This window comes from Thalassophryne amazonica, chromosome 4 (genome assembly GCF_902500255.1).
Source record: "Thalassophryne amazonica chromosome 4, fThaAma1.1, whole genome shotgun sequence".
NCBI classification, from domain to species: domain Eukaryota; kingdom Metazoa; phylum Chordata; class Actinopteri; order Batrachoidiformes; family Batrachoididae; genus Thalassophryne; species Thalassophryne amazonica.
Genome location: NC_047106.1, coordinates 37,669,991 through 37,688,678, shown reverse-complemented (window position 1 = coordinate 37,688,678; position 18,688 = coordinate 37,669,991). Strand labels below are relative to the sequence as shown.

The 18,688-nt window shown below is 40.2% G+C and overlaps 2 protein-coding genes across 2 annotated transcripts in view; both read left to right on the top strand.

Annotated features, from left to right (window-relative positions):
* Nucleotides 1–4,259, top strand: part of LOC117509661 (rho guanine nucleotide exchange factor 17-like) — a 139,728-nt gene extending 135,469 nt beyond the window's left edge. Inside the window, 5 exon segments of the mRNA XM_034169405.1 lie at nucleotides 317–465; nucleotides 549–723; nucleotides 1,096–1,191; nucleotides 2,324–2,506; nucleotides 2,634–4,259. Coding sequence (XP_034025296.1) covers nucleotides 317–465; nucleotides 549–723; nucleotides 1,096–1,191; nucleotides 2,324–2,506; nucleotides 2,634–2,839 — 809 coding nt within the window. The 3' untranslated portion in view covers nucleotides 2,840–4,259.
* A 7,464-nt stretch (nucleotides 4,260–11,723) lies between these two features.
* relt (RELT TNF receptor) overlaps nucleotides 11,724–18,688 on the top strand; it is a 59,392-nt gene continuing 52,427 nt past the window's right edge. Inside the window, exon 1 of the mRNA XM_034169403.1 lies at nucleotides 11,724–11,959. The gene's annotated coding sequence lies outside the window, so the exon portion shown is untranslated. The remainder of the gene's footprint in view (nucleotides 11,960–18,688) is intronic.

Genomic DNA, 18,688 nt, shown 5'->3' with positions numbered 1-18,688 from the left:
GAGCCCTTATGTTTTTCTGAAATGGACGATCATACCTGTTGAATCTCTGTCACCAAAGAAGCAAAAACATGAAGGGAAACAAAATTCTGGCCAGCAATCTTTATATGTATGGTAAATATCATTTTGTATCACACAGCTAAGAAGAAGGTCCACTTCTCAAGAAAAAAAGACCCACACCTATAAAAATGTCAAATTGTGGTGAACAAGTGACAAATGAAGCTCATTTATAGAAAATTTTAATTTCAAATCCCATCACATTACCAGACAAAGCGACCGTTCTGATTTCTTGATGTTTTTTCTCTTTCCTATCTTGCAGGTAGTTTTTGGGACCCTCAGTCTTCTCAGACGTTGGTTCTGGGGACACCCAGCAGCCCTGTGACTAAAATGGTTGTAGCAGGAGGGAAGTTATGGTGCGGCTCGCAGAACCGAGTTCTTATCATCAACACAAGTACGCTGGTACAAGAGGTATGTCCGCAGGTACAGATGCTGAATTACAGACAGGTAAGCGTGCAAACTCCTGTCTCACTTTGTCTCTGTCCCCGTCCCAGCACTGGTTCCATGTGGGCACAGACAGCAGTCGGTGTGTGACGTGCATGGTGTCGTACGGTCAGGGCGTGTGGTTAGCATTACAGGGCAGTGCTCAGGTCAGACTGTATCACGCTCAGACGTTGGACAGCCTGACAGAGGTGGACGTGGCGCCCGCTGTGCACAAAATGCTCGCTGGTAAGTAGACATGAGATATGTGAACAAACATGTTTTCATTGTCAAGTGCAACATGTTGTGGCCAGAACCCAGAATGGGTTAAAGAAAACCTCAGAGGTGGTGATGCCAACAAAATCGTGGTGAGGACATAATGCAATCTGCAACCTCACCACTAGATGACACTAAACTCTACACACTATACCTTTCATATTTTCAGTATTCAGCACTTTTGGTAAAGGAGTACTTTCTTTAAGTTTTGTGTGTTCCATCCTTCTGTCCATGGTGGTCATTGGGCGAGAGGTAGTGTACACCCTGGGCAGGCCGCTATTCTGTCAACTTGTGCTACCTATATTTTGTTTTTTACTACTCCTATCTCTGTGTTCCGCCCTTCAGGTGCAGATGCGATCATCAGGCAGCACAAAGCAGCCTGTTTGAGGATCACAGCACTACTGGCCTGTAAGGATCTGCTGTGGATTGGGACCAGTGCCGGTAAAAGCATAATTACAGAACTTATTTACAGATACAGAACATTACTGCAGTCTGTGACCTCAGAGTCTGCTCACATGAAGCTGCTTTGGAGTAATCAGCAATGAAATACAGTGGAGGCTGGTGGAAAAAGTATTTTCATTGGTGTTGTACACCAGTTAAGGTTTCATCATCAGTTCAGTACTGCCATCTGGTGTTGCTCATGTAGTAATGTCACACCCCACTTTTACATCAAATTGAATGGTGCAAATCAGTTAAATTGTTACAAAACACAGTTTTCAGTCTAACATTAAATAATTTAACATTAACATAAATTAACATCATTTGCTCAAAAAATAAATACATATTATATATCATATCTCTCACACTGGATAGAATGAGGAAGTAGGTTGCATGAGGAAATAGGAAGCTTAAAGCTGTTGCTTCTTTTTAATATCTTATAAATACTTGATCTGTGTGGTACAGTGTGGGAAACTGAACCAAATTACAGTTTGTTTTTTTAAATTTGTGGTTCCAACACTGCCCACCACTTCTGGGAGGGCACCGTATGCTTCTGGAATTGGAATTGGGCTTCAAGTTGATGTCTCAGCTGCCTAGTGACTTTGCAAATCACTTTCTCCAAAAAGAATTAGGGAATTAAGGAATGTACATGTTTGAGCGCTGAAAGGTTGATGATAAAGGTACGGCTTATCGGACCCCCAAAAAAGAGGTGTGTGTGTGTTGGTGGGGGTTGGATAACCCAAATCTAGAATGTGTACAAATTAATTGTAATCAGGCAACTGTTTTGCACATTTCTTAAATTCTTGAACAGCGATGGAATTCTGATTATGGAATAGCGAATCTTTTAATCTTTTAGTTCAGCAATATGTATTATTTTTAAAAAATCAAATACTAAAAATACCCCCTAAAATTATTTTATTTCATAATTATTTCCCTGGGTGAGTGGCCACTTGGTTACTCCTAGTGGTCAGTCACCCAAACTGCACCCTGACGTATTCATAACTATGAGCACTTTATGTTGGCTGAATGTAATCTGACAGTGTTTAATCTTATAATTGGGTCCAGCTCAGGTCAGTGGTCATATTATTTCTTGTTTTCTAAAGAAAGTACTTTTTAAAGCCATGTCTCTCTACAGGGGTGGTCCTTACGCTGGCGATTCCAGCGGTGAGTTCAGGAAGTGGCCCCGGTACACTGAAATCACCACTGGTACCGATGGGCTCAGCTCATGGGCACACAGGCCACGTTCGGTTTCTAACGTCCATCGAGCTACCTGAAGGCTTTGACATGAACTTCCCCTCTCCAGCACCTGACTCCGCAGGTTCTTTTCCTCTAAATATTTCTTGTTTAGAATTCTGTAAATCATTGTCACAGCTGAACCTCAACAAAATATCTCAAGTCTGATCTTTTGTTCCTACGTTTGACCCCCCAAACCTTCTATGTTCTAGTCAACCAATCGCAGTGTGGCAGCACAGTTGAAGGGAGCCTCCAAAGGCGGGATTCATCACGCCGTCGAGCCTCTGCTCACCTTCCAAAAACGAATCATCTAGTCATTTCTGGTGGCGATGGCTATGAGGATTTCAGACTGACAAATAGCAGCGAAACAGTTGGACGGGACGACAGCACCAACCACCTTCTGCTCTGGAGGGTTTGAGACACTTGACTCGGTTCGAAGAACTGGGCTGACCTCTCCTCAGCTGAAAATGGCACACAATCCCCATCAAATTGCTTACATTCCTGGTGTTGTTTTGGTCTTCTGCTTGGTCCAGCGGTCTCTGTGCATATGGGTGTGAGCTCCCTCGAGGATTTAATAATGGTCACTTTAAACTGAGCTTCTTGTGGTGATGTTTCTGGTGACGCGTGTTGTTGCTCGCTGACTGGTGTTTGTGCGTGTGTACTTCCCTGGATGTGTTCCGTATATTTGGTTAGCTTTATCCAGTCTAGAAACCTGCCTTTAAAGAAACAGAAACGGCCAGACTGTGACTTTGTCAAATGTTCACTGAAAACAAGAAGACGGACAGAAGTGAGACTTCTGCAGAATGTCGCTGCACTGATGAAGAATTCAAGAAAATGCAAGGGCGAAGAATCCCATAATTTTGGACATGTTTCATTTAAATTTTTTTTTTTTTAAAGATTCATCGATCATCACTTCATCTGAGCGAGAACACATAATCATGAAATTTACTGTCTCTTCCAACGATGCCTCCGGGAAAACTGAACAATTTATCGTATTTGGAGATCAGCATCAGAAGAGAGGCTGAGCTGATATTTACAGATTTTAAGAGAGGAGCAGAAAATGTGAAAAGGCATTTGGGCTGGACAGCAACCCTTAAAGACAGATCTGAGGTCAGCTCTTTTTTTTTTTTTTGTCTATTCACCTGAGACGGCTTCGATTTTTACTTTCCCATGCTCTCTTAGGTGAAGAGTGAAGTAGAGTGTCGTTGAAGTGCAATACAGAGCGACGGTGTCCCACAAGATGATGTCGATGCACATATTCACAGCCGTTACTCACTGAATCACATGACATTATGCGAGGATTGTGTTTAATTTTTGCTGTCGGCTAAGAAGACGTAGTGTTCTGGTGACAGGAGTTTCCAAAACTGTTCCTCGTGAACATAAATATGCCAAAACTTTATGGTTCTGACAAGAGAAGGTTGGAGGTGATTTTTGTTTCCAAGAAGTTTGAGTTTGTTGAACTTTGTGTCTGGGTTCGTTTTTAGCAGCGGACTCAAGATGACGCTGGCCTGTGACAGTGGGTAAACATACTTATGTACAGTATTTATGGTTTTGATTTTAGTTCCTTCTTTTACAGCACTTAATTTATAGAAGATGTAGCGTTCACTATTTCTTGTGAGTCATAGAACAAGAAGGCCCCCCTCCCCCCGGCTGCATTGGCAAGGGTTTTCTCACAGTTCAGTGCGGACGATCCGGCCTTTGCGCGTCGATATGTTTGTGATGTTCTGTCCAAATGGCTTCATGAATGTACAGACGGGATCAGAAAGGTAAAGGACTGGAAGAAAAAGGTTTTGTCAGATTTGAAGTTTCTCATCAAAGACAACGTCCTCGCTCACCTGTTGGCTGTTTTTGATCGCAAGCACCCAGAATGCAAACCAGAACAACCCCAAAAATTTGAACTGACGTTACACCGATGCTCCTCAGCGATTGCCAGGTGCACATTTGAGGCATCTTAATTCAGTATTTCTGCAGCCTGTGTATTTTCCGAATGCTAATGCACAAAAACAGCAGTCATGTATGAGGAAAACAAAAGGAACGTACATGTTTGAGTGCTGAAAATACAGAAAGGGTCTAAAAGACCAAACGCTGAGCAGCCGCACATGCTGCGCACACTGGGTGAGAAGTCAGCTCTCCTCCCCGTGAAGGACACCTGTGATTTAGCCATGCTCAAACGCTCTCAGCATCAGACTTCGGGATTAAGCGGTGATTGTTTTTGATCCCTCCTAGCTGAGGAAGAACCTCTCCAGCCAACTGCTTTCCCATTTGGAAACGTATTGGCGAAGTGTCCCACTGTGAGAGATGAGTTTAGAGGATTACTTTGTTATTGTGACAGCTGATTGCTGCTAACTTGCTTCCTGTGAGGTGGATGTATTCAGCCTGTGTCCATGCGCTTGTATGTGTCCTTTTTTGTAAGAACTGAAAGAAAAGTGTGCCAGGTTTTCTGCAAGTAATCCAGGCAAAAATTAAAAATTCAATTAGCTGAGGAAGCTTGTGCACGACAGAGGGAAGGTCGGTCATTTTATTATAAGTCTGCGACCCCCTTCAGTGGCACGAATGTTGATCTTTATATTCACGGTGCCAAATGCTGCCAAAATGCTGTATTTGGGTGCTGGTTGTTAAAGATACAAGTAGCGTGAAGCTGGAAGAGCATCTCTCGAACTGTGATTTAGGCAGGAAACAAAGTATGACTGCCACTTGATCACGCGTCCTAGTGCAAGTGGCCTACGGTGTCAGGTGTGGGGCTCAGATGCGGTGCTTGTTCATTTTTGGCAACAATCTTAAATATCATCAACTTGGTCCGACTAACCAGAAAACAGGATTTTTTCTGATTAACTTCAGCGTTCATTCTTGTTGAAAACCACACCAAAATGTTTCTCCTGTCATAACAATGCAGAAAAACTGCAGTTTGTCCAATCTGCGATGGATGGTTCTTTGATTATAAATTACAATGCCTTAAAAAAAAATTGCTCCGATTTATATCACATTTGCTCGTCTTGCAAAATCTGTTCAAACTGAGAGCGACATGCAGCATCTGCGATATGTTCTTATCATACCTGCCAACATTTGAACATACCAATGTGGGACACCCACGCGTGGCCGTGAGCGCCAAGGTTGAAAAGCGTAACTAGGAAGCCCGGGGGCATGCTTGGACCCACACAACTGCAGGACTAATGGGGGTCCCTGCACACAGCCATGCGGGACACGGGGTAAATAGCGGGACCGTCCGTCCCGCCCAATGCGGGATGGTTGGCAGCATTGTATTGTATGTGAAACATCACAAAATAGGTCGTCAGTTTGATGCAATGGGTGTCGACCCCCTTTCATCCCAGATGGTGCAGACCAATCCGGTTTCTTATTGTTTTGTAAGCTGAACAATTTGAATCTCAATTGTATGAAAATCTGAACAATTTTTAGATTTTAACCCCCAATGTGGCCTTTACTTTTTCTAAGATGTTATGTTGACAAGAACGCTTTGGCATTTTTGACAAGATCTTTGTTATTTTGTCCATTTGAGCCTTGTAGAAGCTTTGACCCCCTGATCCCATCAGGTCTTCGAAGTGCACTCGAGTAAGTCCTTATTGTCCCTTTGCTGGGAGACTCCTTGGTAACACTAGGAGCAGTGAGCAGGTTTCTCCAAGTAGAACTGGGGCTGCATTAGGAAAGGGCATCTGGTGTAAATTTGTGCCAAATCCCAATGTATTGGATTTGCTGAGTATTAAGGGGCAGCTGAAAGACAAACAAAACCTTGACCCCTCCCTACCATTTCACCCGAAACACCAGAGATAGAATAGATTTTTTTGGTGTGGACAAAAGTGAACACACACTGCACACAGAAATACATTGTTCTATTCACTAAAAGCAGTTCTGAAAGTTGGTGGATGTGCACGGTCCCTAAACCTGACCTGGTTTTAATACTTAAGAGTCCTGGATTGGAAACCATTTCACTGAACTCTTCTCTGACTCTATTCATCTCCGTAAAAAACAAATTCAGAAATTTCAGTATTTTTTCCTGACAGTCTACAAACGTTTTGCCTTAAAAATGTCATTAATTTTACACACACAAGCAAGAACGTGTTTCTGTGTGAACTGAAGATCCAAGCTAGTTTGACCTAATCAGTGGCATTGGCGTTGGTAAATTTTAAAGTCAGACACGTCATTATTACCATCACATGACACTTGTCATATTATCACTGTAACTCATGTAAGTAACCTCAAACGAAGGAAGTCTTTATTGTTGTAAATATCGGTATATATTGCCTTTTCTTTTTTTATGTCTGTAAATAGCACATTCATGGTCCTTAATTGTTGATATGAATCTAATGGCATATTTTTATATATATATTTGTGTACTGTTTTGTTCCTCTGCTCTCTGGCATGTGCTGTCAGTTACATTTAAATTATAACTGTCCTTTACAAAAGAACTAGGGGGGGTAAAAATGGACACGTGAACTGCAGTTGCTGGCATTGCTGTTTTTGGTGGTAGTCATGTTTGTCTCCACGGTTACCTCTTTGCCTTGTGAAGGTGTGCTGGAGGAACAAATGGCCGCCGCCACCACCGGGCCATAACTCTGTTTAAGTGGCTGGCATCTGGCAGTGGCCATGCTTACGTTTAATCAGAGTTGCTGCCTTTCTATGTAGTTGTTCATGTTTTGTCACTGTCAGTACCTCTTTGTAATTAAATCAGTTCACTGGTACCACATTGTGCACCTCTCACTTATTCCACCCCCACCCCCACCTGAGGTACAGCTCTTAAATTTTGAAATGTGCAACACCAGGTTACCAATGCTGCCATTAGGCCGGTGTCAGTGGAGGTGAGTCACTGCTTCAAGTGGATGCATGTCAAGTCTGGGAGCACACGCCACACCATGGGACCACCTCAGGACCTGGGCGCCAACCACCCAGGCAGACAGCAGGTCTGTACCTACCTTTTGAAAGTAACTATCTGCTGCAGCCAGGTGAAACGCCGTTCTTGGCCTTCTCCAGCTACCGTAGTCCTCAACATTGAGGCACCAGCATGCTGGATCATTCTACGTTCCCTCACAATGCAAGTGTCTTACGTCTTTAGTGTCCTACTGCTTTCTGTCTTGCTACATGGTTGTGAGACTTGGATGCAAACCAGTGACCTCTGGCGACAACTGTATGTATGTCTTTAGTACTGATATGTCATTCACACAGTATTTAATGTCAATCGTTGTTAGTGTGCTGTTCATATACCTCATATTTCAAAAAAATATATTCTGGAATGTTCCCCATTATTTGGATCATACCCAAAATTTTAGCGATGCTGTTCTAAGACAGGACCAGTCTTTTCACCACATTCCATTCAGTAAATCCCAGTGTTCACTTTCGTGGATATGCATTCCGCAAGGTCACAGTTGCCCTCAAATGTCATCTCCCATGTGGTTTTATGACCTAATGTGTCTGCCTTGTACCATGTGACATGGAAAAACAACCATGGCACACCTATACAATGACTTTAGCACAACCTTCTGGAGAACCTCCCAGTGATGTCCCAAAGTATGTCAAGGTTAGTGATTGGGAGGGAAAAAATGGGGAATTTCTGAACATCTTCCATGTTATTCCATGGTTAAAACAAGGCCGTGATACAATGAGGGAATATCTCGGGTCAACACAGACACCTTCCCGGATCCTCAAAGGTTTCCCAATGTCTGGGTAAGGTTTCAAGCTGTGGCATTGTTGGATGTATAGCCATGATTGTGAGAATGGGCCTTAATCCTGCTGACAAGGCAAACAAGGTGACAATGGGCCCTATCTTCTAACCAGCACAAAGGAGCACATGGTGCAGTGCAAGTTTAATTTTTTTGTAGTTTCCATACAACACAGTTGTGGTTTTCAAACCCAGCACAAACATCATTAAAATACTGAGTTAATCTTGGTTTTTAAAAAATGAGATGTGGTGAGGCAGTGATATGCGCATCTATTCACAAGCAACCTGAACTTTTGTTTTTTGTTTTTTTACATGAGCCCACTGATGCACAATGTGATCTATAGTGTACATGAGCCCTGAGAGGAGCTATGAATGCAGGACATTCAGGAACAAACTTCCCTCTTTATCTCCCATTCACACAAACGGTTACATCTGCATCGAACAGTGAAGGTTTGTAATGAAGTGGCACAGACACCAGCACAGGGTTTCCACTGTATCACCACAATCACACAATGACTCTGAGCTCCATTTACTCACACTGACTCACATGGAGCCACCCAGACAATGAGCTCCATTTACCCATAAATGCCTGTAAAATTGACCATGAAAAATACATTTAACAGATCATTGTTTGTTTGCGAAGACTTGATAAAATACTTTCATTGTCACCAGAGATCATAAAAAATAATGCATAAACCATCCTGAATCTGTGAGATTTTGAAATAATGGCAAAGTTGGAAAAATTACGCAGTGATTGCTTGAATTTCATTAATTGCTGGGAGTGAAAAATTCCAAGAGGGAATGCCGGTACATTCCCCCCCAAAAAAAGATTTTTCAAATTTAAATATTAATAAAATCAGTATTTGCATGATAAGCAGTATGGTTTGTTGTAAATACTAATTAACACTCTGTTACAGCCTAATTTGCCCACATCTTTCATATTACAGTATCTGACCACTTATCCAATAGATAGATTCAAGACCTTGTTTGTCCAAAATCAGTTTGTCAGATTTATTATTTTCAGCAGGTGGACTGAGCATTCAGCATCATTTTTCTATGAATTAACAAAAAATATTGTTTTCATCATTGGCGTTTACCAATCAGTTTTAAATGCTGATTTAAGATTTGTTTCCTGGTGGAAAAAGTATTCAACTTCAGTTTTCATTACAAGCTAAATTAAAATTGCATAATTATATTATTCATGATCTGTCTTTATAGATGCCATTTATTATTATTACTATTAGGATTTTATTTCTTCTTCTACCCTTTTAGTAATTCCAGATTTTAATCTAAAATGCTTTTTCCTTGTTTGGTGAAATATGTTTATATATCCCAGCGGGTTTCATTTATCTTTCTCCCCCATCTTTTTTTTTTTTTTTTTTAAACATTTTATGTGTTAAAACACACACACACACACACACATATATATATATATATATATATATACACACTCAACAAAAATATAAACGCAACACTTTTGGTTTTGCTCCCATTTTGTATGAGATGAACTCAAAGATCTAAAACTTTTTCCACATACACAATATCACCATTTCCCTCAAATATTGTTCACAAACCAGTCTAAATCTGTGATAGTGAGCACTTCTCCTTTGCTGAGATAATCCATCCCACCTCACAGGTGTGCCATATCAAGATGCTGATTAGACACCATGATTAGTGCACAGGTGTGCCTTAGACTGCCCACAATAAAAGGCCACTCTGAAAGGTGCAGTTTTATCACACAGCACAATGCCACAGATGTCGCAAGATTTGAGGGAGCGTGCAATTGGCATGCTGACAGCAGAAATGTCAACCAGAGCTGTTGCTCGTGTATTGAATGTTCATTTCTCTACCATAAGCCGTCTCCAAAGGCGTTTCAGAGAATTTGGCAGTACATCCAACCAGCCTCACAACCGCAGACCACGTGTAACCACACCAGCCCAGGACCTCCACATCCAGCATGTTCACCTCCAAGATCGTCTGAGACCAGCCACTCGGACAGCTGCTGAAACAATCAGTTTGCATAACCAAAGAATTTCTGCACAAACTGTCAGAAACCGTCTCAGGGAAGCTCATCTGCATGCTCGTCGTCCTCATTGGGATCTCTACCTGACTCCAGTTCGTCGTCGTAACCGACTTGAGTGGGCAAATGCTCACATTCACTGGCGTTTGGCACGTTGGAGAGGTGTTCTCTTCACGGATGAATCCCGGTTCACACTGTTCAGGGCAGATGGCAGACAGTGTGTGTGGCGTCGTGTGGGTGAGCGGTTTTCTGATGTCAATTGTTGTGGATCGAGTGGCCCATGGTGGCGGTGGGGTTATGGTATGGGCAGGCGTCTGTTATGGACGAAGAACACAGGTGCGTTTCATTGATGGCATTTTGAATGCACAGAGATACCGTGACGAGATCCTGAGGCCCATTGTTGTGCCATACATCCAAGAACATCACCTCATGTTGCAGCAGGATAATGCACGGCCCCATGTTGCAAGGATCTGTACACAATTCTTGGAAGCTGAAAATGTCCCAGTTCTTGCATGGCCGGCATACTCACCGGACATGTCACCCATTGAGCATGTTTGGGATGCTCTGGACCGGCGTATATGACAGCGTGTACCAGTTCCTGCCAATATCCAGCAACTTCGCACAGCCAATGAAGAGGAGTGGACCAACATTCCACAGGCCACAATTGACAACCTGATCAACTCTATGCGAAGGAGATGTGTTGCACTGCATGAGGCAAATGGTGGTCACACCAGATACTGACTGGTATCCCCCCCCCAATAAAACAAAACTGCACCTTTCAGAGTGGCCTTTTATTGTGGGCAGTCTAAGGCACACCTGTGCACTAATCATGGTGTCTAATCAGCATCTTGATATGGCACACCTGTGAGGTGGGATGGATTATCTCAGCAAAGGAGAAGTGCTCACTATCACAGATTTAGACTGGTTTGTGAACAATATTTGAGGGAAATGGTGATATTGTGTATGTGGAAAAAGTTTTAGATCTTTGAGTTCATCTCATACAAAATGGGAGCAAAACCAAAAGTGTTGCGTTTATATTTTTGTTGAGTGTATATATATATATATATATATATATATATATATATATGTATATATATATATATATATGTATATATATATATATATATATATATATATATATGTATATATATATATATATATATATATGTATATATATATATATATATGTATATATATATATATATATATATATGTATATATATGTATATATGTATATATATATGTATATATATGTATATATATATATATATATATGTATATATATATATATATGTATATATATATATATATGTATATATATATATATATATATATGTATATATATATATATATATATATGTATATATATATATATATATATGTATATATGTATATATATATATATATATATATATAGTAGTATTCATATAATTTTTAAATCTGCAGTTTTAGGGCTGATATGATCCCGTAGTGTTGGTGTATTAAAAGATACTGATACTTGTTTTTGTGCGTGATCTGGCATTATTGAGGTCCCTTTGACTACCAATTTGACCAATAATATTCTGGAGCCGTCCCTGTCACTGTGCTCATGGTGCCCCCTAATGGACGAGAACGGTAACTGTGACGTCACGGGAGTTTCGAAGAGAAGCGGTGACACCGTGGGCTCCCGGTTCATCACACTTTGTGTGTTTTTCTGAACTTGTCGACAGCGGAGGAACCTCTTTTTTTTTTCTTTTTCTTTCAAAACGGCTGTTTTATCTGGTTTTATTACCGCTGTCAGCTCAACCTGACGACCACTGATGATATTCGTCTCGGAACACTGATTTCAGCCTCATTCATTCACCAAGCCGGTAAGACTGAAGTTTGTCGGTTAACTTGCAGCTGCTGAAGTCGGTCGTTTTGAGTCTGAGGTGTGGTTTTTGTTTTTTGTTTGTTTTTGTCTCACCGCATTTATGATGGTGATGCTTTCATGGTCTGTTCTGTGCGCTGTAACAGCTTTAAGAGAGAGACAGAGAGAGAGGGGAAAAATAGCGTTACTGTTTATTTCTTCCGGGTTTGTGACATACAAATTTAGATGGTCTGTCGTCTCCGTCTTCGTGAGTGCACATTATGTCTCCAGTTTTTTCTAAAGTAATATGGTACCTTATTTTTATATTCTAACCCATTTGTGCTTGGTTACCGAATTTAATGTTAAAAAGAGCACCTCTCACTTTGAGCGCGTGGGTGACCCTGTTACGGGTAAATGCTTACTGAAGTGCACCGTTGGAATGTTTGTGACGTAGACATATACAGTCTGTGGTGTACACAAAATTCAAGATTTCTTTGTCATTTCACCTTGTGAAAGGTACAAAGTGGAACGAAATTTCGTTGCCACGGTCTCCACGCAAAAACGAAGAGGAATTGATTGATTGATTCAGCAATAACATTTGTTACATAGCATAATTCAAAATTTCATTATTATTGCCAAGGACAGCACAATAAAGCCAGAAGGCTTATTTCCATTGCGGTCCTCTAAAACCAAAATTGGTACATGATAAAACACAATAATTATAATAAAAAAACATAAATACATGAAATAAAAGACTAATAATAACAGAAATCATTGTGGCTGTCGTTTGACATAACCGACAAGAAGTAACATTTCACTCTTTTTTTTGAAGAGATTCTTTTAGGGCTGATTAATCGAGTAATTCGAATAATTCGATTACAAAAAAATGTTCGAGGCAAAATTCGTTTAAAGCTGTAGTACATATGGCAGGCCTGTAGGTGGTACTGTAACGCTCCCACAAAAACAAACCGAGAAGAAGACCGTAGTGTAAACGCTAATCAATGTAGCAAGCGATGCTACAAGTTTACAAAGCCACATGCTGAGTAAAATAAAGCCTGTTAAGAGAAAGGGTCTGTGCTGATCGTCTGAAACGGACTTATTATGCATTTAAAGTGAAGCAGTGTGTTTATAAAACGTGGTTTGCTCCACTGGCTGCTCCACCTCCGCAGATGAAGCGAAAGGAAGCGCACTTTAAATTAATCATGTTTAACTATTAAAAAAAAGAGCCTATATTCAGATTTGATAAGAGTTTTTATCAACAGGCTGTAGAGTTAATTTATCAGTGCAGCTGTTGTGGAAATGTTGCACTCCACAGCCGTTTTTTCAAAGGCTTTGTTATTCGCCAAGTATCCGCAGAAAACAAGGAATTTGACTTCGGGTTTGAGCTGATCTGTACGACGTATAAATATACACTAAACACTGAATAAATCACAGCAATAAAAAGTGCAAATGAAATGTGCAATAAGAAAAAAAATAATGTCCTGGCCGCAGACTGAAGATTTCACAGACTGCCTGGGCTTATGGTTTGGCAAAGCTCCAAAACTCTTAATAATGTGAAAAAATAAATAATTACCTAAACAGAGAGAGATCACATCCTAAACTTAAAAACCTGCATGATGGCACAGCAACATTGTGCCATTGCTTAGGGAGCCCTGCCACTACTGATTTTGTTTAAAAATACAAAAGTACTTTTTTATCCGATTACTCGATTAATCGATAGAATACTCGATTCCAAAAATATTCGATAGCTGCACCCCTAGATTCTTGATACTCGAGATGCCGAATTTAGAGTGGCAATTCAATCCACAACTTTACCGGTGTGATAAAAGGACGGAGAGCTAAAAGTACCTTCCCTGTTTACAGTGAAAGATGACTGGTTGTTTCTTGTTCTAGACTGAGACCATAATTGAACATTGGACATTAAATACAATGGAGCACAATCATTAAATATGTTATACATATGGCCTAGTTTGAGCTGATGTACACGATAACTCAACCGGTAGAAGATCAACCTTCACAAACTCCTGCACCCCAAGATGACTTCGAGGTGGGAGGTCCAACAGGAAACGAATCACCTTGTTCTGTACCACTTGTAGTCGGGACTTCAAACGTTTAGTAAGTCCACTGTACCAAGAGGCACAAGCATAGTCAAAGTGACACTGAATCAAAGCAAAAACAAGAAGTTTTTTAAATATTTAAATCAAAATTTCATGCTTTTCGATATAAGAATTTGAGTTTGTTTGAGGATTTTGATATTACTTTTATTTACTGTACTTTCCCCTGATAATGACTGGTCCAAAACTACATCTAAATATGTTAAATGTCGCTTTGATTCAATGGCACACCCACCACACTTGACCTGTACAGAACGTTTAGTACACAGCTTATGCTTGGAAGCAAATAGTATGGACTCAGTTTTTACCAAGTGTAATGAGAGTTTGTTATCCACCAACCAATCTCGTACAACTGAGATCTCAGAACTGAGGGTTTCCTATATTAAAGACCGATCTTTATCCGAGACAAGGAGTGCTGTATCCTTGTAAAGCACGAATTTAGATCTGACCGCACCAGACAAATCATTCACATAAACAAGAAACAACAGTCCCAGAATCGAGCCCTGCGGTACACCACATACCACTTCTTTCTGGGATGAAATGACACCATTCACATCCACAACTTGTCTGCCAGTTAAATATGATTTAAACAATTCTAGAGTATATACTCCTGTTCCCAAGGCACAGAGTTTCTTTGGCAAGATACCAAGGTCTACCGTATCAAATGCCTTCTGTAAATCAAGCATCACATCCCTGTGTAGTGACCTTTATCACATTCCTTCCTGATACAGTCACACAAGTACATCAAACAAGTATTAGTTGAACAGTTAGATCTAAACCCTGATTGGAGTTTATATAAGAGATTGCGTTGAACAAGATACTCATTCAGCTGATTGAAAACAACACGTTAAAATACTTTTGACAATACATTTAGCACAGATACAGGCCTGTAGTTGCCAACCTCTGACTTATCCTCCTTCTTGTACAGTGGTACAACTCGAGCCAATTTCATATCCTCAGGAACTTGACCAGTCCGCAAGGATAAATTAACATTGTGGTGCAATGGGTGCACAGTAACACTTGCCCCATCCTTCACAAATCTGGCAGGGATGTTATCCATACTTGTTGCCTTACTGGCACTCATACCTTCCAGTATTTTGTATAACTGTTCATAGGTAACATTTGTAAGATGGAATACATTCTCAGAAACATTAAATTTCCTGTAGAAATCCAACACATTTCTGTGCTGATCTTGCCACTACCCTCTGGCATAGTTCTACCAGCTTGGAAGCCACAGTTGTGAAAAACCTGTTAAAGTAATCCACAACAACCTTTTTATCAAATACTAGGTGCGTATCGATGTTTAAACCGAGGATTTCAGGCTTTGCCACAACTTCTTGGGATTTTTCAATTTGAATAAAAATAAAATGGGAAATATACTAAAAATATATGTTATGTTTCTTTAGCTTACTTAATTTTGGACTAGTCAGAGTTTAAAAGATTTCCATTCATGCCTTATTAATAGTTGCAACTAACAATTATATTCATTAACAATAAGCGACTTCAGCATCTCGGGCGCGCGGGGGCTGATGGGAAGGCATCAGGACAAACAAATGCACGTGGTTGACGGTGGATGCGTAATCAACGTAATATCGCTCACTACTGCGTGCGGTAAATGGCATTTCTCATCAAAAGTAAGCATAATAAATGTTTCCCAGTACATTGAACTGTGTTGTCTTGTAGTGTTTTATATCATTTGTGTCATGGCTTTGTTTGCCCGATACCAGAAGCGCGCGCCGCGCATGCGTACTTATAATGCTGGACAGGCGTATTAATTGGTTATTTGTTGCAATTAATTGGCTCAAAATATTTTATGAAGCGTATGTCAGAAAATGTTTTAAATCTCCCCCACCCCTTCCCCACTGTTAGAACCCAGGGATTTAAGATGTATTTAACTTATTTGTTCTGTGCAACCAAAATCCAAACATATTCACAAAAAAGTCAAAACCCACTATATTTCAAATGTAGCCAGTTTCAATCCTGTTTAATAATAGCTAATATGTGGTTTGAAACTAAAGACATGAGGCGTGAGAAGGCGAGTGAGTTGGGTTCACAAAGTAGCAGCCGCCAGTAAATCTGTAAAAGATACTGTATATTCATTTTTGAAATTTGAAATTCTGTGAATATATGTGAGAGTTAGTAAACCTCCTATTCTGGGCCATGCTGGCATGTTTAACATAATCTGCAGTCATTCTTTTTACATGTTATAACCATTACTTAAAAAGCCATCACTTGACCCAGCTATCTTAGCTAATTATAGGCCAATCTCCAACCTTCCTTTTCTCTCAAAAATTCTTGAAAGGGTAGTTGTAAAACAGCTAACTGATCATCTGCAGAGGAATGGTCTATTTGAAGAGTTTCAGTCAGGTTTTAGAATTCATCATAGTACAGAAACAGCATTAGTGAAGGTTACAAATGATCTTCTTATGGCCTCGGACAGTGGACTCATCTCTGTGCTTGTTCTGTTAGACCTCAGTGCTGCTTTTGATACTGTTGACCATAAAATTTTATTACAGAGATTAGAGCATGCCATAGGTATTAAAGGCACTGCGCTGCGGTGGTTTGAATCATATTTGTCTAATAGATTACAATTTGTTCATGTAAATGGGGAATCGTCTTCACAGACTAAAGTTAATTATGGAGTTCCACAAGGTTCTGTGCTAGGACCAATTTTATTCACTTTATACATGCTTCCCTTAGGCAGTATTATTAGATGGTATTGCTTAAATTTTCATTGTTACGCAGATGATACCCAGCTTTATCTATCCATGAAGCCAGAGGACACACACCAATTATCTAAACTGCAGGATTGTCTTACAGACATAAAGACATGGATGACCTCTAATTTCCTGCTTTTAAACTCAGATAAAACTGAAGTTATTGTACTTGGCCCCACAAATCTTAGAAACATGGTGTCTAACCAGATCCTTACTCTGGATGGCATTACCCTGACCTCTAGTAATACTGTGAGAAATCTTGGAGTCATTTTTGATCAGGATATGTCATTCAAAGCGCATATTAAACAAATATGTAGGACTGCTTTTTTGCATTTACGCAATATCTCTAAAATCAGAAAGGTCTTGTCTCAGAGTGATGCTGAAAAACTAATTCATGCATTTATTTCCTCTAGGCTGGACTATTGTAATTCATTATTATCAGGTTGTCCTAAAAGTTCCCTAAAAAGCCTTCAGTTAATTCAAAATGCTGCAGCTAGAGTACTGACGGGGACTAGAAGGAGAGAGCATATCTCACCCATATTGGCCTCTCTTCATTGGTTTCCTGTTAATTCTAGAATAGAATTTAAAATTCTTCTTCTTACTTATAAGGTTTTGAATAATCAGGTCCCATCTTATCTTAGGGACCTCGTAGTACCATATCACCCCAATAGAGCGCTTCGCTCTCAGACTGCAGGCTTACTTGTAGTTCCTAGGGTTTGTAAGAGTAGAATGGGAGGCAGAGCCTTCAGCTTTCAGGCTCCTCTCCTGTGGAACCAGCTCCCAATTCAGATCAGGGAGACAGACACCCTCTCTACTTTTAAGATTAGGCTTAAAACTTTCCTTTTTGCTAAAGCTTATAGTTAGGGCTGGATCAGGTGACCCTGAACCATCCCTTAGTTATGCTGCTATAGATGTAGACTGCCTGGGGGTTCCCATGATGCACTGTTTCTTTCTCTTTTTGCTCTGTATGCACCACTCTGCATTTAATCATTAGTGATTGATCTCTGCTCCCCTCCACAGCATGTCTTTTTCCTGGTTCTCTCCCTCAGCCCCAACCAGTCCCAGCAGAAGACTGCCCCTCCCTGAGCCTGGTTCTGCTGGAGGTTTCTTCCTGTTAAAAGGGAGTTTTTCCTTCCCACTGTAGCCAAGTGCTTGCTCACAGGGGGTCGTTTTGACCGTTGGGGTTTTACATAATTATTGTATGGCCTTGCCTTACAATATAAAGCGCCTTGGGGCAACTGTTTGTTGTGATTTGGCGCTATATAAAAAAATTGATTGATTGATAAATAAGAATATGGTTTTAAAAAATTGTGATTCTTACATTTACCTTGAATTCTGTTTAATTACAGCAAGTATGAACCTGAGATATTTCATGATTTTGTAGTCAGCTTCATTTAATTTATTAATATACATTCATTCCTGTATTTTTGTGCCTCCAGCACATTTAAAAAAGAGTTGTAATAGGGCAATTTAGGACTTGTAATGAGGTTAATGATGTTATTTCAAACAGGTGATCTCAACAGGTAGTTGTACTCATGATTTGGTACAAAAGCAGTATCCACAAAAGGCTGAATCTTTGTGAAACAAAGGTGGGCAAATGATCTCTAGTTTCTCAACAGATGTGTAAAAAATTATTGAAATTAAAAAAAAATCTGGAAGAATTTCAGTGCATAAAGAGCCACGGTGCCCACCTAAGATGAAGATCTGTGAACTCCAATCCATCAGATGGCACTGTATCCAAAACAGCCATTCATCAATGGCTGATATAACCACATGGACAAGGATTACTTTGGGAAACTTTTGTCAAGCACTACAATATGGTATTAGATTCAGAAATGCCACTTAAATCTACTGTTCAAAAAGAAGCTTTGTGTTAACCTTGTCTAGAAGTTGTATCAACATCTCTGGGCTCTAACACAT